Raw genomic sequence first — 24,795 nt, forward strand, 5'->3', positions numbered from 1 at the left:
TATAATAAATCAAATGAACTTGTTAAATGTCTTGTCTATATACTGCAATTGATTAAGAAGCCTATATTTGATGGACGTGGGCCTGTTATAGACTTTGATAGATGGGAAGACATATATGGAGACTTTGGATAACATAGTGATTACAATTTTATTGATAGCTTTAGCGAGTCCTAATTGATAAAAATTATGAAATTTCTGCATATAATTTCGAAACTACGCATTTAGTACATAAACTATCAATTTTGGCCCGTTTTAGTAACTAAACTTTCATTTTTTTTTCAAAATCATACATAATGTTTAGTTTTTATTTCATTTTAGTATCCACCGTTAAAAACTTAACGTATTTAGTGCCTAAACTATCAATTTTGGTCCGTTTTAGTACCTAAACTTTTAAAAAAATTAAAAAAATAACATTAAATTTTAAATGGGTACTAAAATGAAATAAAAACTAAACTTTAGGAACAACTTTGAAAAATTGAAAGTTTATATACTAAAATAAATCAAAGCTGATAATTTAGGTACTAGATGCGTATTTTACTCTAAATTAATAAATATTTAAATAACATTCAATATTATATTTAAATGATTAAACAAAACAAAAAAATCAAGGAGTTGGTGGTTCAAGTGGTAAACAACTTGATATCACTTAAGTAAATCTCGAGTTCGAGTATTTTTATATACAGAAAATTCTTAGATTCATTTACCAAAATTAGGTGTTCAAACCGAATCGATCCGAATTAATCAAATCCAAATCTTGAAAATAATAGTAAGAGAGAGAGACACACATACTCCCAAACACCCACACGAGCGGTTCTCCAGTTGCATGCAAAGCCGAGGCTTTTGTTCATCGATGAAATAAATAAATAAATAAATCTCCTCCCTTCATCCCCTTGCTCCTGACCTCATCTTCCATGGCCTTTTTAAGCCCAAAGAACCAACGCAGTTTACAAGCAAACACATCGTTGCCTTCTTCTCTTCTTCTAAATCATCTGTTTTACCCAGCTCTCTCATTTTCTCTCTTCCCAAACACTCATATTTGAATGGTTGGGGCTTTGCAAGAGAAGAAGAAAAAAAATCTCATCTTCCTCCACCATCTGGTTTCGTTTCTTGGTTTTTGATAACGAGTCCACAAAAGATGAATTTCTTGTCTCTTTCTACTACCAACTCCCAAGTGGGGTTCCAGATTCCATCTTCTTCAATGGAACAAACCAATAAAAGTTTGATCTTAGAGCCACTACAAACCAGGGGAACCAAAAATGGGCACACTAAGCTTTGCTGTAGAGGCCATTGGAGACCGGCAGAAGATGCAATGCTAAAAGATCTTGTAGCTCGATATGGTCCTCAAAACTGGAACTTGATAGCTGAAAATCTTGAAGGGAGATCAGGTTAAAGTTCCCTTCTTTGTAACCATTAATCATCGGTTTTACAAATGTTTGATCTTTTTACTAAATGGGTTTCCTTTTTTTTGCAGGAAAAAGTTGTAGATTAAGATGGTTCAACCAGCTAAATCCAAGGATCAATAGGAGGGCATTCAGTGAAGAAGAAGAAGAGAGGCTTTTAGCTGCAAACAAAGTGTATGGAAACAAATGGGCAATGATTGCCAGACTGTTCCCTGGTAGAACTGATAACGCAGTGAAGAACCATTGGCATGTGATCATGGCCAGGAAACATAGAGAGCAATCAAGCATTTGTAGGAGGAGAAAGCCTTCTTCTTTAGCCATCACTGCTCAGGCTGATGACAGCACCGACCAATCAACCATTTCATCAGCCTCTACTTGCACTGATCTAGCACTCACCCCTTCTTCATCAGCCAAATTAACCCATCAATTCTTCACCACTTTTAGTCCAATGGGTATGCCTAGTTTTTTTTTTCATGATCACTTGCTTTTTAAAGTTTTTTTTTAGGTACAGTAACAAATGGTCAAATTATAAATACTATTTTGTTGTAAAATTTATAAAATAATACTCTGATTATAGGGTGTTATTTTGTTGAGTCATTTTACTATTCAGTGATCATTTCGTAACATTTCAGTGTTAGATATTCAACAAAATAATACCTTAAACTCGTAGGATCATTTTATAACTTTTAAAAATTATAAGACTTAGAGCTCGATTTTAAAGTTTTTTATTTGTTCATGTGAGGAAATATGATGATTTTTGCAGGTTCATCAGGTGGAAAAGTGAAGGTGTGTTACCAACAAGGAGGAGCAATGGGAGTAGGTATGGGTGTGGACCAATATGCTAACTCATCAGATTCTAACTCAGAAGTTTCTGCAACTGAGTCAGTGGGCACAAATAGGACCAACCAACCCAAAACTGCAAATGGAGATTTGAAGATCAACAACATATCCTTCATTGATTTCCTTGGAGTAGGAGCTTCTTGAAATAGCAACCATGGAGTTCTGGTTTTGGTTAAAAACTAAAGAAATTCAGAGGGAAAATTGGGTCCAATGGGTAAGAGTGTTGGGCTTCTGCAGTTGGTCTCATCATCCTTGTAGTTTTGTATATTCTGTTTAGTTCCATATATAAAACTAAAGTTTTTTTTTTTCTTGAGAAATATATAACTGAGCTTTTAACAAAACAAAAATAGAGAAGAGATGGTTATATTAAGGCCGTAAATGAGTCGAGTAAGATCGTGAGCTACTCGAGATCGACTTGGTTAAAGTTCGATAAATATTCGACTCGAGTTCTTAACGAGTCAAAATAAGCTATTTAATACTCGACTCGAAAAGCTCGTGGGCAGCTCGGAAATATAATATATTAAAAATTTATTTTTTTAAATAAATTATTAATAATAGTAACATTTATGTGTTGATTTTTTTCTTAAATTACATTATAAGATTTTCATGTATTTAAGGTTCGGGTTCGAGTTTGAGTATGAGGCTTTAATATAGTTAAGCTTAAGATTTTTTTTCTTGTCGAACCTTTTAGAGATTTCTTAAGCTTTAATTCATGATTTCGAGTTCTAATCGAGTTTGAAAATTTTAGGCTCACGAGTTTTGAGTCGAGTCGAGCTCTATTTCTGAGTTTTCGATTCGAATTGAGCTCATCAATACTCAAACTCGACTCGGCTCGTTTACAACCCTAGTTCTACTCCATATATAGACAAATTGAAGGAGTGTTTTTTTAAAGATAAAATGTATTCATTCAAATATCAATAGCACTAAGATGTGCATCGTTTTTAATATATTCAAGTTCATCATAGATGAATCAAAGAGGATTGGTCCTCGACAAAGCCCAAGCACGCCACCCCATTTGCCTCTCGATACGTAAAGAACACTTTAAAATTCGGGTGATTAGCACGAGCTGCATGCGTCTCGTTGAAAAGCAATTTCATGACCGAGATGTCTTCTCTTTGAGCAACTAAACAGTTGACAATAGAAATTGCATCTCTTTCAAAGATACATTTTTTCGACCATTCTCAATTGCCATTCTTACACCATGAACAAATAAAAAAACATTGAGTATTCATGTTTTACTTATGTTACAAATTTGTGTTTTCTTACTTTTTCCTATGTTTGTTTTCATATCATATCATGATCGGTTCATTTTGTATGGGTAAACTATCGTTTTGGTCACCCAATTTTGTTTGAGTTTTTGTTTTGACCAGTCAATTCATTCTAAAGATTTTTAATTTTATTAGTAAACTTTTAAATTTTACCCATTTTAACCACTTGACCTAAATCTTTAACGAAATTTGATTCTTTTAATGGAGCCATTGAACCTCGCATTGCTGTTCATAACCTTTTCCTTGCCCATGCAACGGCTGCTAAACTTTACAAACAGAAGTATCAGGTAAGTGATGGGCATGGGTCGGATTTTCGGTCCACCGACCCGATTAAAAAATATACACCTCCCACTGACCTGAACCCGCTCGATTTTTTAGATAAAATTCGAATCTGATCCGACTCGACTTGAAATAATTTATTTATTAAAAATATTATTTTTATTCAATAAAAATAATGATTTAATTGAAAAATATATATATGGGTATTATTGTAATTATCCCTAAATATATAAGGTAAAATTATAATATTTTGGGTCGGGTCGGGTATTTTTCACCCTAAACCTAAACTCAACTCGACCCAAATAGAACCTATTTTTTTTAAAAAAAATCCGACTTGTTTGGGTTGGTTCGGGTCGGGTTCCACATGGTTTGAGTCTCATGCCCATCCCTATAGGTAATTATGCCATAGATTATAATATTCGAACTGGGGTATGAAGCATGAACCTAGTGACCTCTGTGGGTAAAAGAATTGTTATTATTCATTCAGGACCTGAGTTTGAGCACCATAGATGTCAGGAGTGTGAGCGTTCAATATCGAAAGGTTGAAAGTTATCTTTGAGCAAATACTACCTTTTATTTATCCAGATGAATAAAAAAAACTTCGGTACGAATGAAAATATTTATTTTTTCGTATATTTAAAAGGTTTTTTTGGAGGTCAGATCCTTATCATGTGTTCATTGATTGTTGAATTTGTTTTGCTGAGCAGCACAAGGGGACAAGCTGGAATAAGCTTTCTTTCACAATGGTTTAAATGATTGGATTAATATGGATTTGGGCCCAACTTGGTAAAATTGAGATTGGATCCATTGAATTGGGGTTATATATATGGGCTAGAGTTTGTCTTGAATTATGTATTATGTTAAGGGGGCGTTTGGATTGGGGAATATGGGATTCCCCCGGGAATGGAATCCACATTCCCCCGTTTGGTTTGGCCGGGAATGTCATTCCCGGTAATGTTTTATTATCAATAGTGGATTTTTTGGGGTATATTACCGGGAATGTCATTACCTCCATTCCCTTAGATATTGTAACATTACCGGCGTTTTGGACTAAAATGTCCTTAAATTTTTATTTTTTTTCAAAAATATTATTCTTATGTCATTGAATAATAAAAATTCTACAAAGGTTAAATTACAAATTTATCCTTAAATTATTTTAGATTTACAAAAAAAATCTATAATTAAAATTTTATATGAAGTTCAGGGGTTAAAAATAAAATTTTACCCTTTCATTAAACATTTTTTATATTTTTTTAATTTTGTAAAAAAAGTATATAAATATTATGAATTTAATTTTTTAAAGAAAATATATAAATATTTTACAACTTGTAATATTATACAAATACATAATAAGGACAATTTGGTTAAATATACATTCCAATAATCTTTTATTCCTTTAACCAAACATGGTAATCTTACATTTCTGCTAAACCAACCAAACACAAAATACAACATTCCCAGTAATCCTATTCCCTAGTAATATTTTATTCCCACCGGTAATCTTACATTTCGTGAATCAAACACACCCTAATAGTGTATATATATATATATATATATATATATATAATTATTAATTATATTTTTTTGAATAGTCTAGGTGATTATAAGATAATATATGTTCAGAATCTTTCTAAGCCATTGACAACGTGTAAACATATTTTACATATAACTGTTCGAACCTGAAATCTTCAAGGAAAATAACACTATCTTCTTACCACTGAAGTCGCTTGATAAGTTTATTAATAACAATACAAGATAAAAGTTGAATCTAGAATGTCACATTCAAACTTACAGTGACCTAGAATTCATGTTTGCATGAGACTTAATAACTTTTTCATATTTTATAGAAGATAAAGGTTTAAAGGTCCAGTTTCAATATTATTAAGACCCCTTTCTTGCATTTACAATATTGCCTTCATTTTCTTTAAGAACTTTATGATGTTCCTTAAACTGCTTAAAGTCTAATGATTTGATATTTTCAATCACGTCAATCTTAAATGACCATCTAGCTCAGTTGGTAGAGCACAAGGTTCTTAACCTTGAGTTGGAGGTCTCCTACGGAAACTGCTCTCAACCTAGTGTTGGGGCCAACCTACTATCTAACTCCCCCTTACCCCATTACATATGGGAACAAGGGACAACCAATCACGTCAATCTTAAATTCGGAGATCTGATACACAAAAAAAAAAAGAAGAGTTAAGAGAAAAGAGATGAAACAAGAAACACCAATATTCTTTTTTTTATCGGCATAATAAATTTTATTAATACGAAACTGACTGGGTAATATGTCTTGTTATATAACCCTCTAGGCCTAGATGAGGAAAAGAGTACATATAACCAAAAAAGACCAACTACAAACAAAAAGAAAAAAACCCACCACTGAACATAACCTAATTTATTCATCGATACATATAATCCTCATCAACTATGATTTATCGAGAAAAAGAAAAAGAAAAAGTTGGAGGATGTATAGAGTTGAAAGTGCATTCCCTAACCTAACCTTGTGGATGATAAATCAATCTCTAGACCAGAGAATCAAACATTATATATGATTCGAGTTAAACAAAGTATGATGCACATGGATTGGAGCATGAACCTAATTAAAAATATGGAGCATAAAGTTTCACTTTGGGAACACAATTTATGATTATGATGACCCACAAAAGCTCCCTAGTCAAAGAAAATCATGGGGAATCGCATCAAGGTTTCGAGAGTGCATGAAGCAATACATTATGGAGGAGAATGTTAAGGTCTAGGTGAACTAAAACTTGTATTTCACTGTTCACTAAGATATCTACCATGTGCATCACTTGATTATTATGGTTTATGGGAGAATAAAAGAATAATCATGTACTTATATGATATAACCAATGAATGACAAACTCAGGTGGAACCCTCTTCTTTTTTTCTTGTTTTCCTCATGGTACCTTGAAAAACAAAACCACTATTTTTTTCCTTTTTTATTTTATGTGATTTGATTATTTTATTGTTTGTGTGCACATATTTGAATTTAGGGTTTAACAAGTGTTTAGATGCTTTCCTTGTGTAAAATTTAGATTTTATAAATATAATTATTCGAATGTCGTCTGATACACATTTAATGGTTCTAAACCCTAATTTTGATTCTAAACCCCAAATCATATAATTATAAATTATCTAGAATAATCCTAAATCCGACTATGCTAAAAGAATATAATTATAAACCCTAAACCCTAAATCTTAAACCCCAAATCATATAATTATAAATTATCTATAATACAAATAAGATCGGTCCAACTATGCTGGTAGAATACTTTTTTTTTCATTATGAGATAATAATTGTTTTATTATTAAAAGTGTAAGACACTTTTATTACATGAAATTTGGATTCTATGAATATAATTATTTGAATGTCATTCCATATATTTGAATGATTCTAAACATTTAACTCTTAAATAATGAATCCAAACGTTAGTCTTAAACCCTAAATTATAAACCTTAAATGATACAAATAACATCGATACAACTCACTCTGTTTACGAAATATTTTTTCACCGTTAGTGTACGAGAAAATAATCCTTTTATTATTAAAAAAAATACCTTGTTGCTTGTGTAAACATATTTAAATTTAGGGTTTAAGTATTGTTAACAAGTTCTAAGATATTTTTATTTTGTGAGATTTAGATTCTACAAACATCGATATATATATATCTATACCGGACGTTTTAATTTTAGTTTATTTTGATTTTTTTCTCTCTATTTTTGATCATTAGTTACATTTTATCTCCATGAACTCCACAAAATTCATACACTTAACAAAAACAAAATCATAGTTGAAAAAAAGGAAATATTGGAAAGGATTTGAAGCTTTGTTGAATGAAAAAAGGTTAAAACAAACCCAAGAAAATAATAATGAAAAAAACAAGATCGACCATGAAACAAAGTTGAATCCACGTAATTGGTCAGAAAAAATGTCTGGGAAAATCCAAAAAGAGAGGGAAGGACCCATTCACAAACACCAATTGGATTCCCCAGGAAGTTGACTAATTGTTTCCTAGCCAGGAAAATAAATAAAAAGAATCTAATTAAACAACAAAGGCAAAAATCCCATAATTCACATGGCAGCCAATGAAATGTGTTGTTAACCGGTGAATTTTCACATGGGGGCATCTCTCAATGAACGTGCCGTATTTTCTCGAGAAAACTGGGAGAGAAAACAATGGAAATCAAACATCCGTCTGCTTCAGATTGGTTATATGGGTCGGTGTTGAAGGCCAAGTTGCTTTGTTTTTGTTCCAGGGCTTTGGGTTTTGAGATCACTTCCATTTGACGGGGGAGAATCCACGTAGGATGGACACGAGACCCGAATTCGACGGGGTATTAATTCTATCTTATTTTATTGGGTCAATTTCCCCCCAAAAAATTTAGATTTAGGTTGGGTAAGATCGGGTTTTTTAGAGATTATATTCGGATCAGGTTGGGGTCAGATTAGGGATGAAAAATATCTTATCGACCCGACCCGAAAAATGTTATTTTACCTTATATTTAGGGATAATTGCAATAAGACTCGTTTATATATTATTTTTTCAATTAAATACCTATTTTTTATTGAATAAAAGTAATTTTTTTGTCAATATATTATTTCAGGTCAAATCGGGTTCATGTTTTATCTCAACAGGAATGGTCGGGTTTGGGCCGAATGAAGGGTGTATAAGTCTCAGATCAAGTTCGAGTCGAATGAAGAATATACAATTTTTAAATCAAATTAAATTGACCGAAAACCTGACCTAACCCAACCCATTTCCATCCCTATGTATTACCCATGCAATTTCATTTCTTTTTCACCAACTTCCAAGTATATAGTTATTTGGGGTAAAATACATCAAAGATCACTTAATTAAATTATAAGTATAAATATATTATTTCATTGATAAAATTGAAATAAAGTATAATAATATTTTTACTCCCTAAAACTTATACATATTATACCGAATGTCTATACTGTTTCAAAAATTTATATTTTAGTTTTATAACATCGAGTCCCTTTAGTATTTTTATTTAAATATATTGGTCTCTCCACTAATTTTTATTCAATTTTACTGATTTTTAATTAAAATTAAAATTAAATTGATAGAATATATAAGTAACGAATAATACTAAATATGTTATCAGACAAATTTGTTTAAGTATAATGTCAAAAAAAAAATCGTTAATATGATGTTGAACTTTGTGTACTACTTTAAACTATCTATTGATAAGCCTCATATATAAGTACAACCAATTATTTATGTGATAATGTTTTGTATTTATTTATTACATATATATATATTATTATATTTCAAGTTCGTATCCTACCACCGTTATTATATTTATTTATGTGTAAGTAATGAATAGTACTAAATGTATTTATTTATTCAGGAATTTGAGCTTGTAAGGCCAAGTTCGAATTCTATCACCGTCACTCTTTATGGACAATTTGTAGATTCATATATAAATCCTAATTGAGTCTTAGTTATGCTCTGACCCTAAACTGAGGGAGCCCCTGACCTAAACTTGTATGTAAAAAAATCCAAAATAAAATTTTTTGAATAAAAATCCAAAATAACTTTTGATATACAATTGTAGTTTGTATAATCAAAGTTTTCACCAACGTTATCGATTAAATCGAATTTCAAATTTAACTCTTTGAATTTTTTTATAGAGAGAAAATAAAGAGATTATTTACGGATTACGTCATAACATAATGTCGATAAAAACTTCATTTATCAATATAAGACGAGTAGGTCCATCTGATTGCATGTTTATTTTGTGACACGTAACAGAATCCTTAAATTTGGGGACTCCACGTCTAAGTATCATTCAAGTTTGTTCATATAAATAGGGATAAATTGAAAGGAGTGGGTAGAGACAGTTGTCCTCTAGAATTTTATGAGTTCGTCTCCTTACATAAAATTTTACGTCATTTCCTATATGTTCAACCTTTGTGCCATAAACACATTTTCGTTTAAAGGAAAAACAAACTTTCCATGTGGTTCTCGGAAAAGTGACATATACAGTTGCAAACGAAGATTTTGATAGTGTATTTAATCGTTTTCTATGATATATTTTGGTAAAAAGACCTCATAGACCTCTCATAATTTCAAATTTGACTTATTAATTCTTATTATAAAATATTTTAAGAGCTTCATTTTAAAAAGTAGCACACGACCTATCCATGGGCACGCCGAGGAGCTTGATTGATTAATCTTAAAATTTATTCATAAAATTCATCTAATTAACGTGCATACATGCAATAAGATGATTTGAGGCATGTGCATATATGGCTTCAATTCCTGCAAATATCAATAATTTTTTCTGAAAATTTAAACCTGCAAATACATATACGTTTTTGCAGCTTCAATTCCTCTTCAAATTGTTCTTGAAACCTGCAAAATCAAACATTTATTTCATATAAATAGATGTGAATTGAGAATCATTGGAAGAAAAAAAGAAAAACAAAGCTTAAAAAATGGATGAATCAATCTTACAAGGAAATAGCTTTCGCCAGGAACCAAGCTCTCAAGCAAAAACCCAAAGTCATTCATGGCGAGAGGCACACCAGAGGAGTGGACCAACACTACATCTTGTCCAAACATGGCCTTAACGTCCAGTGAACCCCTTGGGACTTCACTCGGTACCCCATTGATGAATACTGTGATGAACCCTAAAACAAAATCCCGGAAAATTTACATGGGGGAAGAAAGTGTGAACTTTAGGGTTTAGTTCAAACATTTCGAAGTTCCATATAAACATGCCAGCATATTTTTGGGGTATGGTGCAGCTCTATTTTCAAACTGCTAAATCCCATTGGTACATCACAAGAAAGCTACTGTTGCAGATTCTTTTCAAAATTCAACTTGGGACTAGGGCGGAACATGAGACCAGACAAATTGTAAGTTATTCGAGTTCGATTCGTTCAAATCTTGGTCAATACTTGAATTGAATGGACTTGACTCGAACTCAAGTTCTTAGATTACGAACACAACATGTTATGTTAGATTACGAACCTAAGAATTTAGATTAGAAATTTAAGGGGTGTGAAATTACCAGATTGATACGGCAAATTCGAGATTTCCGACGGGCACAAAACCGACGTGATGCTCGAGCTTTGATCTTGAAACCCCATTTGAGGGGACATCGAGAGAAGATTTTCCAAGCCATCATCACTCAAAACACCACAGGAAGAAGATGAACCAACGAGGAAAGGTGTTAAAGAAGTGAAGAAAGATACATCACCATGTTCGAACTGAATTGCACCACCATTACCGCCGCCGCCGCCGCCAAATAGTTGTGATTGGTTACTTCTTTGTTCACTAGCACCGGCGGCTTGCAGCTGTCGTTGGCGGCGGCGAGATCTCGAACGTCGGTTTTGGAACCAGTAGAACACATTGGCATCACCAACAGCACCGAATTTCTCGAGCAGCTTTCTTATTCTCACGGTTTCTTCCTTGGGAGGGTTCACCATGCCACTATTGAAGATGGACTCAAGTATGAGGATTTGTTCCGGCTTCGGCGTCCACCTCGACCGGACTGGTTCACTTCTCTCTGAACCATGGGTCGGACTATTCCGGTCTGGAGCTTGAGCTTCCATTGATGAAGATACCTAGGTTAAAAATATACTGCCAAAAAATAGAACATGAATATACAGTCCAGAATCATTCTACTGAGGGGTGAAGTTCATATATATAAGATACTATGGATTGCCACCTTTTGAAGTTACCAAATAAACCTTTTGCTTCAAATGACTTCTTTGCCCATCGAAGCTTTTATAAAAAAATATTTGGGCAAACTACACATTTAGTATCTAAACTATCAGTTTGGTCTATTTTAGTACCTAAACTTTCATTTTTTTTCAAAACCATACCTAAAGTTTAGTTTTTGTTCCATTTTAGTACCATGTTAAAAGCTTAATTTTTGTTTCATTTTAGTATCACGTTCAAAATTTAATTAAGTTTTGAAAATTTTGAAATGTTAGGTATTAAAACAAACAAAAACTGATAGTTTAGGTATTAAATGCATTAAGTTTTTAACGGCAGGTTACCAAAATGAAATGAAAACTAAACGTTAGGTATGGTTTTAAAAAATTGAAAATTTAAGTACTAAAACATACCAAAATTGATAGTTTAAGTACTAAATGCGTAGTTTACCCAAAATATTTTATCCTTTAGCTTCAGTTTAATTGGATTCATTCATACAATTATTCTTATTATCATCTATTTTTTATTAATTACCAATTGATCTAATAAGACGATATATCAATTTTTTTTATATAATGTTATGTTTTTTAATAGTACGAGATGATTGCAAGATAGTATATGTTCAAAATCTTTCTTAACCATTGACAACGTACACACACCCTACAAACACAATTAATTGCTCGAACCTGAGTTCTATAACGAGAACAATATTCCCTTTTATCACTAAGAAATTAACCTCATAGCAAGTCTTTACAATACTTAATTTGAACTAATCAATCAATAATGAATTAAATGTCAACAAAAAGAACTACAACTTTCACTGTACCTAATCTTCCTTGGATTAAGGATTTAGACTTTATCATATGATTCTTCATACTTGTCAAAAAGTGAAAAGCTTACCTATTTAGGATCACTAGATGAGGAGAAATCAAATGCTGAGATTAACAGTAAGAAATAAGAAGATATTCACTGAGGAAAAAAAAAGTTAATCTGATCAACCTTTGATTTCCCCTCATCCAACGATCCTAAAAGGGTGTACAACTAAAAATTTTACACTATGAGTAAGTGGATCCTAACCCATATATATCGAATAAAGAATTGATAAAACCCTAGAAAAGAGAGGTCAAAATGGTAAAAGAAGCAAGGAGGAAAAGGGGGATGTGAAAGGGTTGAAAGAGGAAAACAAAGGGTTGGGGTAAATGGCAAGGTGCATGTGAAGGAATGCATGGAAAGGTGAGTCGATGTAAAGGGAAGAGACAACATCCCTTTTCCTTTTCCATAATAATAATCAAATCTATAAAATAAACAACCTCAAGTAATGGTAAAAAAATGGTGGCATAAATTTATTATTAATTATTTGAATTTAGTCGGACATATTTTAATGACCCTAACAAGTTAACCCTAAATTATAAATCTTAAATCTTACGTTTGAATCATAAATCATAAACCCTAAATCATAAGTAGAATATACACGCCACTCGAACAACGATACAATCTCATTCTTGAAATATTTTTTCCAATGTCAGTGTGGTTTAGGGTTTCGTTTATGGTAAAGGAAGCTTAATAAGTTCTGGCATGCAGTGGCGTGTAGGGCCAAGTGCATACCAATTATTTCAGATATTTGCTTATTTATTTTATCGAAAAATGAGTATTATAAATTTTTATTATTTTTTTAAAAAATTTTAGATCCGTCAGTGACACGAGTAGGTGTAAAATAATTGATGCATAGGTTTCCATATAATGGGAAACTGTACGTTGATTTTTATATATTGATGGTAAAATATTTTTAGCTTTATTTAGTGTTTTTGTTCGTAAATGCTCCACTCTATATTTCACTCTATCAATATAATGAAAAATACACGACAAAAACGCAACATATATATAATTATTTTTCATATTCGTTTTTTATAATAGGGTAAATTATATTATTACTCACTGAACTTTAATCTCCCTTTTATTATACTCATCATACTTTTAATTTTTATAATTTGCTTACTAAACTTTACATATTAAATCATTTTGCTCACTTTGCCGTTAACTCTCTAACGTTATCACGATGTTTCATTTTTTATTATTTAATATAAAATAATTGAAAATATAAATGATAAATTACACCGTTCCTCACTGAACTTTACTCCATCTCTCCCCTATTTTACTCACCTAACTATAAAGAAGAGGATTCAAAACGCCGTTGTTTTGGTCTATATTTGAGTTTTTCAAAACGACGTTGTTTTGATACTTGTGTCATGGCATAATACCGTTAAAAAGTTAACGGAAGATTGAGCAAAATGATTCAATATGTAGAATTCAATGAGCAAATTTTAAAAAATGAAAGTACGGTGCATAAAATAAAATAGAACTTTACAGCGAGGAATTGTGTAATTTGCCCTTTGTAATATATATTTATTTAATAATGTCTGTTTTAGTTAATATTTTTTATTTTTCAAAAAAAATTATTTTCTATTAAGAAAACTTGAAAATGAAAAACAAACTATAATTATAATAAGCAGATTCACCAGCTAAAGTTTAATAAGCAAAATAAAGAGAAGAAATATATTAATAATATTTTTAAATAAAAGATAGTATAAAAATTAAGAGTAAATGTTAGGTATGACTCATAAATACAGGGTTAATTTTGTAATTATGTACCAGGGTTTTCTATTATAAATAGAGATGTAACCTAGACCTAAAATATCATTGAATAAAAACTTCTAGCGCCGCCTAGGCACCGATGACGTAAGCACATTGCCGAACCTCGTAAAATTCTCGTGTTCTTTTGTTTTCTTTACCCGTTTTCGTCAACAGTAAATGATAAGAAATTTTATTACGTCCCGAAAGAAATTATAACATAATTTGTATTTTAGTCATTTTGTTTTTAAATCTTGATTTTTAATATTGATTTATAAATATAATAATCTAATTAAAAAAGGATTTTTTTAAAATAATCTATTGTGATTATAAGATAACATATGTTCATAATCTTTTCTAGTCGTTGGAAATACATATATACATACCCTATAAACCTAATTTGCTCGAACTCAAGACATTTAAAAGAACAATACTTCCCTTAACTACTAAGGTGGCTTGATGAGTTTATCATAAACTCTAGGTTAAATTATGCGTTAATACCTAAACTATCAGTTTTGACCCGTCATAGTACTTAAAAATTTTGATTTTTCAAAAACATACCTAACGTTTAGTTTTTGTTTCAATTTAGTACATCGTCATTAAAAACTTAACGATACAACATTTTTTATGGGTAAATTACATCATTCGTCACTCAACTATCTTCTCACTCCTATTTTGGTACTAAAGTTTAAAAATGTTTAATTTAACTACTCAATTTTCAAATTGCTCCTGTTTTAATCACTCTAATTTATTTTATTAATAATTTTTGTGACATGAAATTTCTTATTATTATTATTTTATTAATATATTATTAAAAAATTTAAAAATATATATAAATTTGAAAGTTAGATTGATTTAATTAGGAGTAATTTGAAAGTTAAGTAACTAAATTAAAATTTGGTGACCAAAATAGGAGTGAGAAGATAATTGAGTGATGAATGATGCAATTTACCCATAAAAAGATGCCACATTGGAAATCACCCGTTATGTTTTTAACGGCAAGGTACTAAAACGAAACAAAACTAAATGTTAGGCATGATTTTGAAAAAATTAAAAGTTTAAGTACTAAAACTAATATTTTAAGTACTTTGATGTAATTTACCTTGGACTCTAATATTAGTTCACCAATAGATTAATTGTATTTCTTTTCCCTTTATGTAACAGTAACTTTTTTTTTCACCTTCTGATAATGCCGTCACAATTACTTCACTTATTCGTTTAACAAGTACCACATATTTCAAAATCCAATAGTACCATGGCTTGGAAAATTAAAACCAGAATCTGATCTGTGTTTTGGGGAGGAATGACAGGACCACTTAATGTTTTTAACAATCTTTGTCTCTTCAAACTAACTGTTCCTCCTACCTTTGTCAACCCTAAGTAATTGGAATTGGACCACTAACTCCCTCGATAACTAACTCCCTTGAGCCGATGGAACGTATCAATTCCGAAGGTTGTACCACTTAACTCGATGTCAATCAAGTCACCATACGTTAACATTTATCAGACATGACCGTTGAAAATTTTGATATAATTACATATTTAGTCCTTATAATCTTGAAAGATCTAATTTAATATCTGTTAAAAGCCCTAGGAACTCTTTTCTCTCCTTAAGCAACAACTCGATCAAGTTATGAGGGGTTTTTAACGTCCCTCTTACCTTTTAGAAAGAAATATTTAAATTAACGTTCGAGTCTATGTAAATTTTTAATGTTGTGGGGGCACTACTTGAATGTTCAAGATACATGAATTTGAGCAAACTATGACATTTAGACCAATTTTATATATATATATATATATATATATATATATATATATATATGTATATGGCTATGGGTCTATGGCACTTGATAATACAGGGGGAGAGATGTTGCATTCAACTCACACAGTTGCAAAAAGGCATTTATGTTTGGCCAAAACATGGATTGTGGCTCTTTTTTTTTTCATTTGTCCCTCCGAGCTGTATTGTCTAAGGAGTATTATTATGATTCTTTTTTGGTCTTAGGTTTCCTATCAAAGCCCTTACCCTAGGAATAGGTTGTTGCCTTTATGAAAGGCCATAATGGTTTCAATCCAAAATAAAAATGGGTAATCTATCCCTATGATCACTTAATTATTGACCATCAATAAAGAACACAAATGGTCCATCAACTATTAAAAGTTATAAAATGGTCCCTTGACTATAAGACATTGCTTTATTGAGTCCCCGACTATTAAAAGTTATAAAATACTCGCCTGACTATTCATATGTTCCAAACTCATCATTTTTCATTAAAAATATTGGCAGTTATTTGAGCTGGTCATTGGGATATGATACTCCATCTGTCCTATTATATGTGTCTCTTTTGGTTTTTGAAATTGTCCTATTCAAAATGTCATATTAGAAAAGTCATCAAACAACACTTATTTTTCCTTTTTTACCCTTATATATCACACTATTTTACATTTATTAAAACAAATCTGTCAAATCTATCTACCATCTTTTATGGATAATTTTAATTTCCCTTGGTCAAATATATCTCCTAAAACTATGTGTATAGTCAATAATCGGCACAAATCATGAGACGGAGGGAGTAAAATCTAGTCTTAGAATTGTTTGAGCTATATTTTGTGGGTCCAGTCTCTGTTTACATTATGTCATTGAGCCAGTACTTGAAAGTAACGATGATGCCAGTAGATATCATTAAAATATGATTTTACCATATCACAATCAACAAGTTAACGTCCAACTCATACGACCGTTCATTTTTCAACGAAAAAGAACGAGTTTGGAATATAAGAATAGTTAGGTGACCATTTTGTAGTTTTTAATAGTCATGAGACTCAATAAAATATCGTCCTATTGTTGAAGGACAATTTTATAACTTTTAATAATTCTAGAACTCTTTCTGTACTGTTTTTTTTCTGTTCGAAACTTTTTGATGTTTGATAATTATATGAATCCCAAATATTTTTTTTGCTCGATAATGAAAGATTTTATCGATGAAAACGCTAACGATGAATGTCTCGTTAAAAATCTCCCATAACTTAAATGGAAGAAAAGAGAATCCCGAATATATTTAGAACGAAAGGTAAAACTCTTCTAACAACTATGGAACAGTCCTAACAATCGCCCCAAGAGGGTCAGCGAACATACATCTAATGCTGCCATCTAGTATTCCTGGTGACACCGCCGCAGTCGGCCCGGGCCAGGTTTACCGCAAGAAGAGTCATCGACGTTAGGCCCGATAGCATTTGCTGCCGGAAAAGTCAAACCGTTCCGATAACCTTAAATGGTAACGTAATAAAATTTAAACACCTAAAATTAAATCTTTAACTATAGTAATGTAAAATTATTAAACAAATGATGACAAGAAAGTACTAGAAGCTCAAACTTTCATTCATGGCAATTGGCATGACATCCATGCTACTACTCCCACACGCCACGGGCAGCACAAATCTTGTGCCTTTCTCACAAATATTGTCACCTGAATCGTATAAACATAAGCACATTCCTCATTTGCTCTCTTAAAATGGCCGAGCCACACTGCCTCGTCATGTCCGAAACTACCCGTAGGAAGGGCGCCGGCAAGCGTGCCACCGTCCCGGTCGAGACAGAGCCTGTGGCGGAGCCAGAAGTCGCCCCGACCCCGATGGCGCCGTGCGGTGCATGCAAGTTCTTGAGGAGGAAGTGTATCGGTGGGTGCATTTTCGCACCCCACTTCGGCTCGGATCAAGGTGCGGCCAAGTTTGCCGCGGTCCACAAGGTTTTTGGTGCTAGCAACGTTTCCAAGCTCTTGCTTCACATCCCGGTGAACCGGCGGCATGATGCGGTGATCACGATATCGTACGAAGCTCAAGCCAGGCTATCGGACCCGGTTTATGGTTGCATCTCGACCATTCTTTCTTTACAACAACAGGTTAGTTTCTTATTAATTTGATTTCTTCAGATTCCTTATTTAAAAATTCTTTTCGCAGGTAGCATCTCTGCAAGCCGAGCTAGCGATGGTTCAAAGCCAGCTGATCAACAGTCGATTCGCGATGGCGAATGCCCTTCAAAACTCGCAGCAGCAACAGCAGCAACATGAGCAGCATATAACACTGCTTCAACCAGCATACTCAAACAATTCCTCAGCATCCAATAACCTCATAAACATAAGCAACTTCGCCTCCAATTTCGAATTCGTGGCCGAGACTACTCATACTGCACCCAACTCTTCTCAAAGCATGGACCATCTTCACCTCTCCATGCCGTGCCATGACGACGAGGACGACGAACAAGATAGTCGGATTCCAGCCATGTTCGTCAATCAGATAATTCATCGCACATAATCTTTATAATATCTATTTATCCATCCATATACATATACATATACATTTTTTCTTCTTTTTTCTCTTTGAAATATACGTACAAATTTAAGAGTTTAATTAATTTATGGACATATATGGTGGATTATATGAACATGACATACATAATTAGTTTATTTACTATCATAAAATAATTAATCCATATTAAAATAATTTAATTCGGGTAAGATTAATTGTACTCGAATAATTAAATAAAGTATGATTTTAAATTTACTAATGAATTCAGAACAAAGTTTTCTCCTGTAAAGCAAGTCCCAGTAAACTCAGAACTCAAGACAATTTATTTTGCTATTAAAACATGTATATTTATATGTATAATTTTAGATTTAGATTATAAAGTTTAAGTTTACTTAGGGCTTAATTGTTTGATGTTAGAACCCATTAAGTGATTTTAGTGATAAAAATAATGTTGTTTTTTCAAGAGATTTCGAGTTTGAACAGTTGTGTCTATAGAGTTTGTGTACTTTATCGATGGTAAAAAAAAATCTAAATAGATACTACATTATAATCACCCAGACTATAAAAAAAATGTTTAGCATTAAATCATTATACGTGGAAGCGGCTTGTGAAAAGTGCGTTTTGAAAGGAGCGTTTTTGTCTTAATAGCACGTCGTCCGAATGATCTTTCTAACATTGATGTCACTCGAGATAAAAATGAAAGAAATGAAGAATGATGGACCAAAACATAAAAAATTGTATGAATTTTATTAAAATCATATATAAAAAATGTGAGATTTGAGAAAATAATGACAAAATTTTAATGTTTTTATGCTGTCAAAAGATAATTTTTAAACTTAATCAGACTCGTATCAGTTATCAGACAATTATTTCTTTATAAAATACTCAAGACTCAATAACTAAAATTATCTATAAATGTCAAAGAAATTTTGTTTGTCAAAAGAATTATTTAATTAAACTGAAAATCATTGGGTTTAATAATAAATTTAATTAAAGAGATGAATTGATAGTTATATATAGAGTTAATAGCACTATATGTTTTCAAATTATGTCCCTCATTTTAAATTAGTCCTTAACTTTTAAATATTTCAATTTTATCTCAAAACTATGACTGTCATTCTAAATTAGTCCTTAAACTTTTGAATATTTCAATTTTATCCCCAAACTATGAATATCATTCTAAATCGGTTCCTAAACTTTTGCATCTTCCAATTTTATCCCCAAATTCATCCAAATATGTAATCCATTTCAACCTTAGTTTAACATAAATTTTATTTTTTTAAACATATAATAATATAACTTGGTCTAACGATATTATTAACAAGGTATGTGATTAGTATATACATATAATTTAGGATTAAATTGAAACGTCCAAAAAGTTTGGGGACCAATTTAGAATGAAGAAAATAGTTTAGGATAAAATGAAAAATTAAAAGTTTGATGACTAATTGAAAATGACCGTTTTCTGGTCTCGACTGCCCAAAGCATGACTAAACGCCCGATTAAGGGAATGCTTACAGGACATGTTACCATTCTTAACTGGTCCTTTGTCAGAAATGATCAACCCAGGTATGTCATAGGAAGCCTATAGGCAAAAAATGGTCAGAAATATTGCATTTCTACCTCCATATATTCATAGTTTGATGTCGTACGAGCGCCGTCTCCAGATTCGAGACCTGCTACCAGATTGCCTCGGCCATAAAGGATGAGGTTGAGGATCTTGAGAAGGCTGGTATCAATGTTATCCAAATCGACGAAGCTGCTTTGAGAGAAGGGCTGTCTCTTAGGAAGTCCGAGCACGCCTTCTACTTGAAATGGGTCGTTCACTCCTTCAGGATCACCAACTGCGGCGTCCAGGACACTACCCAGAACGAGTAATGAATAATTTCCCTATAACCAGATTAGTGAGAATGCGAAATAAAAGCAGAAAAATAATATCCGAAATTGATAACGGAGTTCAGCCAATTTGCCTACGTCTCCGGTCTGCCGCAGATCTTTTACTAAAGAGATAAAATTTACATGTGTTTACAAAACACTCACTACTCACAAGAAAGCTATCTAGTATTGGAGAAAGAAATGATTTGGGGTGATTTTAAAGCTAAACGAGTTAGGGTATTTATAGTTGAAGCTTAGAGAATAATCTTATAATTAACCCTATTTCAATTATAATTAAAAATTTGACACCGAATTCGGTGCCCACCCTTTTTTGAGATATATATAAACATGTTCAAACTCGATATTTGGATATAATTTGTTGAATTTTATTAGAAACATAAACTTTGTTACATAGAAAAAAACTGTTGATGAACTGAAATGAAATGAGGAATTAACCAGTATCTGTTGTTTTCATAAAAATGGTAGACGCTCTAGTAATCTTCAGGTGGTTCTTCGTCGTCTTCGGGATCTTCGGCACCAACTTCCTCGTAATCTTTCTCGAGAGCAGCAAGGTCTTCACGAGCTTCCGAGAATTCACCTTCCTCCATACCTTCGCCTACATACCAATGGACAAATGCTCTTTTTGCGTACATGAGATCGAACTTGTGATCGATTCGGGCGAAAACTTCGGCCACCGCCGTGTTATTGCTGATCATACACACCGCACGTTTTACCTCGGCCAGATCACCCCCGGGTACCACTGTAGGTGGCTGGTAGTTGATGCCACACTTGAAACCAGTAGGGCACCTGCAACAAAACCGGCAATGATCATAAAATTGCTTATACATGTATCATTTTCCTGAAACGAAATATTAAAATTCCAACTAACCAATCTACGAACTGAACAGTTCGCTTCGTTTTGATGGAACGGACAGAGGCATTTACGTCCTTCGGTGCGACATCTCCGCGGTACATCAAGCAACATGCCATGTACTTCCCGTGCCTCGGATCACATTTAGCCATCATGCTCGCTGGTTCGAAAACAGCGCTGGTAATCTGGGGAACCGATAACTTCTCGTGGTAAGCCTTTTTAACCGAGATCACAGGGGCATATGACGAGAGCATGAAATGGATACGAGGATACGGCACGAGGTTCGTCTGGAACTCGGTAATATCAACATTGATAGCGCCATCGAACCTCAACGAAGTCGTCAAAGAGGAGATAATTTGAGATATCAAGCGGTTCAAATTCTTGTAAGTCGGCCTTTCAATATCCAATGACAGCCTGCAGATATCGTATATAGCTTCGTTGTCCAGAAGCACGGCGACATCGGTGTGTTCAAGAAGAGAATGTGTCGAAAGAACGCTGTTGTAAGGCTCCACAACTGCAGTAGAAACCTGCACAATGGATAATGCCGATTCGGATATTTGTACATAGGTACCTGATAATGTAATTTAAACAGAACCGTCTCGAACATTTTCGGAACCATGATCCGGCTCGGAATTTAAATCGAAAATTACCTGAGGAGAAGGGTAGATGGTGAAGCCAAGTTTAGGCTTCTTCCCATATTCTACAGATAAACGTTCCAAAAGCAATGAGCCTAAACCAGAACCAGTTCCACCACCAACAGCATCAAACATCAAAAATCCTTGCAATCCACTGCAATTATCAGCCAATTTTCTCAATCTGTCAAGGCAAACTTCGACGATGTCCCGACCGGCTGAACCATACGATGATAAATCGATAACCCAAACTCGAATTTTAAACTGAAATGATTTATAAACTCGAAATGAAACGAAGTTTGATTGTACCTGTATAATGTCCTCTTGCAAAGTTATTAGCGGCATCTTCCTTTCCGGAAATAAGTTGCTCCGGATGGAACAGTTGTCGATAAGCTCCGGATCGAACTTCGTCGATGACGGTCGGCTCTAGATCGACGAATAAGGCTCTCGGCACGTACTTTCCGGCTCCGGTTTTACTAAAGAAGGGTACTAAAAGCGTCATGGTTGGCACCTGCATTGCCCTCACTGCATGCAAACACAATGAATTGATCAAATCTGTAAAAAAAAAACACATTCTAACAGCAAGCACATCAAAGATGAAGATGGTTATTGCATGATGCATGCAAACCATACAAAAACAACAACAATGATGATGATGATAGCACATATACAAAACATACATACATGATGACATGAAACATGCAAAAAAGCATAAACAGCAAGCATATCAGTGATGAAGATGGTAATTGCATGATGCATGCAAAGCATACAACAAGAAGTCAACAACAATGATAATGATGGTAGCATGATACATATACAAAACATACATACATGATGATGATGACATGAAACATGGAAAAATACTTACATATACATGCTCTCACATTCTAACAGCAACCAAATCAACTATGAAGACGGTAATTGCATGATGCATGCAATTGCAGAACATACAATAATAACAACAACAACAATGATGATGATGATATCATGAAACATATACAAAACATACATACATGATGATGATGACATGAAACATGCAAAAAACATACATAAATATGCTCTCACATTCTAACAGCAAGCACATCAACGACTGAAGACGGTAATTGCATGATGCATGCAAACCATATAACAACGACAACAAGGATGATAATGATGATAGCAGGGACACATACACAGCATACATAAATGACGATGATGATGACATGGAAAAAAGCAAACGTATATACACGATCTGACCTAGGCATCATGCCATCGGGTTGAATCCCATGTTCAAGGCAATAAAGCTCCCAACATGAATTTCCAACTTGAATCCCAGCTTGTCCTACATGAATGCTAATCACTTCTCTCATTTTAAAAAAAATATTTTAAAAAAACTCTTCAACAAGCCTTGTTATCTCTTCCTCAAAGGTTTGTTTTAGGATATATGAAGGAGATAAGGTGAAGAGAAAAGAGAACGAAGAAAAAGAATGAGCGTTAAAGAAGAAAAAGCTCAAAAACGGGTATTGATTCATTGTTAAAACAACCATTTGGAGCCATCTCTATGGTCTTCATCAATTGTTCCACTTGTTTCTTTTCTTATTTTTCCTCTATTTATTTTTATTTAACTAATTTTATCTTAGTATTTTAGATTTTAGGGTAAAACACACATTTAGTGCATAAACTATCAGTTTTGATCTATTTTAGTACCTAAACTTTCAAATTTTCAAAACTATACTTGACATTTAGTTTTTGTTTCATTTTAGTACCCTGTTGTTAAAAACTGAACAAGTTTAGTACATAAACTATCAGTTTTGGTCCGTTTTAGTACTTAAAATTTCAATTTTTTTCAAAACTTAGCGTTAAATTTTGAATATGGTACTAAAATGAAACAAAAACTAAATTTTATTTATGGTTTTGAAAAAACTGAAAGTTTAAGTACTAAAACGGATAAAAACTTATAGTTTATGTATTAAACGCGTAATTTACCCTAGATATTATTCATATATATTATGCGTGTTGAAATTTGAGTAAATTAAAAATGTCTGATGATTTGTTTAATGCATTGTATACATTATATCAAACAATATAATATTTTTGTCCGATATAGTAAGGATTTAATTAGGTTTAAAATTAAATATACAAATGATCAATAAACTAAGTAAAAATATTTTTTGACTATTAAAATTTTGAAAGTTATAAAATAATCTTTGAATTTTATCAAATTATTATAAAATACTCATATCAAACTATTACAAAATGTCACCCAAATCATGCCTACAATATTAAATCATGACATCCAAACTAGACCAAACTTGATTAGAATTCGGTTTATCAAACTGGTTTATTTTGTAACCCCCTACATCCAACCTATGCGTTACAATCAGATCTAGCGGATTACAATAAAAATTTACAAAAATAATTTCCACACTTTAAAATCATATATCAAAAAAATGGGCACATGTCACCAAAATATAAGCAGTTTGAAAGATTGAAACATTACACAAAATTTCAGTACAGAATGTTTCAATCCTCTAAGTGCCTGATTTGGAAGCCCTATCCAAATATCTGAAAGGGGAAACGAAGGAAGTGAGATAGGAAGCTCAGTGTGTTCCAATAAGTGCATAAATAAACATGTTGATACATTTCAAAACTGATTTCAGAAATCACATAGTAAAAATAACCACATACTTTAATTTAAAACACCTAGCTACCCTTCACCCGTACACCATATAAAATACCCCATAACAAACATCCATAAGGACTTACACTAGACCCGAGGATCTAGGAGTCCAATATGGAATATCAGAACAGGAAGGCATTACCAGCTAGTTGAACCTTAGAGTCTCCAGACACCTACCCAACAGTACCCCAAAACAGTTTCAGATAGCACTGGTAAAATCAGAAATAAAAAATTAGACATTTTACAGTAATAGTAATACAAATAACATATATCAGACAATCAGAAGTTTTAGATCAGTAAAATCAGAATTTCATATCCGTAAA

General features: G+C 32.7%; 4 protein-coding genes and 1 pseudogene across 4 annotated transcripts; 3 read left to right on the plus strand and 2 right to left on the minus strand.

The window, feature by feature from the left end:
* The first annotated feature begins 1,135 nt into the window (after positions 1–1,135).
* On the plus strand, positions 1,136–2,410 carry LOC120212117 (transcription factor CSA-like). The gene is made up of 3 exons (XM_039210535.1): positions 1,136–1,385; positions 1,472–1,852; positions 2,164–2,410. Exons 1-3 carry the CDS (start codon positions 1,136–1,138, stop codon positions 2,382–2,384), a joined length of 852 nt encoding a protein of 283 aa, XP_039066466.1. The 3' UTR covers positions 2,385–2,410.
* A 7,694-nt stretch (positions 2,411–10,104) lies between these two features.
* LOC120212109 (WUSCHEL-related homeobox 11-like) lies at positions 10,105–11,418 on the minus strand. Its single transcript, XM_039210529.1, has 3 exons — positions 10,853–11,418; positions 10,294–10,469; positions 10,105–10,191 (listed from the first exon to the last, which is right to left on the minus strand). The coding sequence occupies exons 1-3, from the start codon at positions 11,394–11,396 to the stop codon at positions 10,174–10,176; spliced, it is 738 nt and encodes a 245-aa protein (XP_039066460.1). The 5' UTR covers positions 11,397–11,418; the 3' UTR covers positions 10,105–10,173.
* A 6,224-nt stretch (positions 11,419–17,642) lies between these two features.
* LOC120212118 (LOB domain-containing protein 20-like) lies at positions 17,643–18,441 on the plus strand. The gene is made up of 2 exons (XM_039210536.1): positions 17,643–18,029; positions 18,088–18,441. Exons 1-2 carry the CDS (start codon positions 17,643–17,645, stop codon positions 18,439–18,441), a joined length of 741 nt encoding a protein of 246 aa, XP_039066467.1.
* A 1,460-nt stretch (positions 18,442–19,901) lies between these two features.
* Positions 19,902–20,313, plus strand: LOC120212119 (5-methyltetrahydropteroyltriglutamate--homocysteine methyltransferase-like). The gene is made up of 2 exons (XM_039210537.1): positions 19,902–20,004; positions 20,103–20,313. Exons 1-2 carry the CDS (start codon positions 19,922–19,924, stop codon positions 20,311–20,313), a joined length of 294 nt encoding a protein of 97 aa, XP_039066468.1. The 5' UTR covers positions 19,902–19,921.
* A 361-nt stretch (positions 20,314–20,674) lies between these two features.
* LOC120212110 lies at positions 20,675–23,162 on the minus strand (annotated as a pseudogene).
* Between the last annotated feature and the right edge of the window lie 1,633 nt (positions 23,163–24,795).

The sequence above is a fragment of the Hibiscus syriacus genome, unplaced genomic scaffold, assembly GCF_006381635.1.
Source record: "Hibiscus syriacus cultivar Baekdansim isolate YM2019G1 unplaced genomic scaffold, ASM638163v2 tig00109996_pilon, whole genome shotgun sequence".
Lineage (NCBI taxonomy): Eukaryota > Viridiplantae > Streptophyta > Magnoliopsida > Malvales > Malvaceae > Hibiscus > Hibiscus syriacus.

Bases quoted from the DNA above. Each gene is read 5' to 3' on its own strand.
- LOC120212117 (XM_039210535.1), top strand. From the start codon at position 1,136: ATGAATTTCTTGTCTCTTTCTACTACCAACTCCCAAGTGGGGTTCCAG. The intron at 1,386-1,471 runs GTTAAAGTTCCC...TTTTTTTTGCAG, and splicing joins AAATCTTGAAGGGAGATCAG to GAAAAAGTTGTAGATTAAGA. The intron at 1,853-2,163 runs GTATGCCTAGTT...TGATTTTTGCAG, and splicing joins CACCACTTTTAGTCCAATGG to GTTCATCAGGTGGAAAAGTG.
- LOC120212109 (XM_039210529.1), bottom strand. From the start codon at position 11,396: ATGGAAGCTCAAGCTCCAGACCGGAATAGTCCGACCCATGGTTCAGAG. The intron at 10,470-10,852 runs GTAATTTCACAC...ATTTTGTTTTAG, and splicing joins GAATTTGCCGTATCAATCTG to GGTTCATCACAGTATTCATC.
- LOC120212118 (XM_039210536.1), top strand. From the start codon at position 17,643: ATGGCCGAGCCACACTGCCTCGTCATGTCCGAAACTACCCGTAGGAAG. The intron at 18,030-18,087 runs GTTAGTTTCTTA...TTCTTTTCGCAG, and splicing joins TTCTTTCTTTACAACAACAG to GTAGCATCTCTGCAAGCCGA.
- LOC120212119 (XM_039210537.1), top strand. From the start codon at position 19,922: ATGACTAAACGCCCGATTAAGGGAATGCTTACAGGACATGTTACCATT. The intron at 20,005-20,102 runs GTATGTCATAGG...CGCCGTCTCCAG, and splicing joins GTCAGAAATGATCAACCCAG to ATTCGAGACCTGCTACCAGA.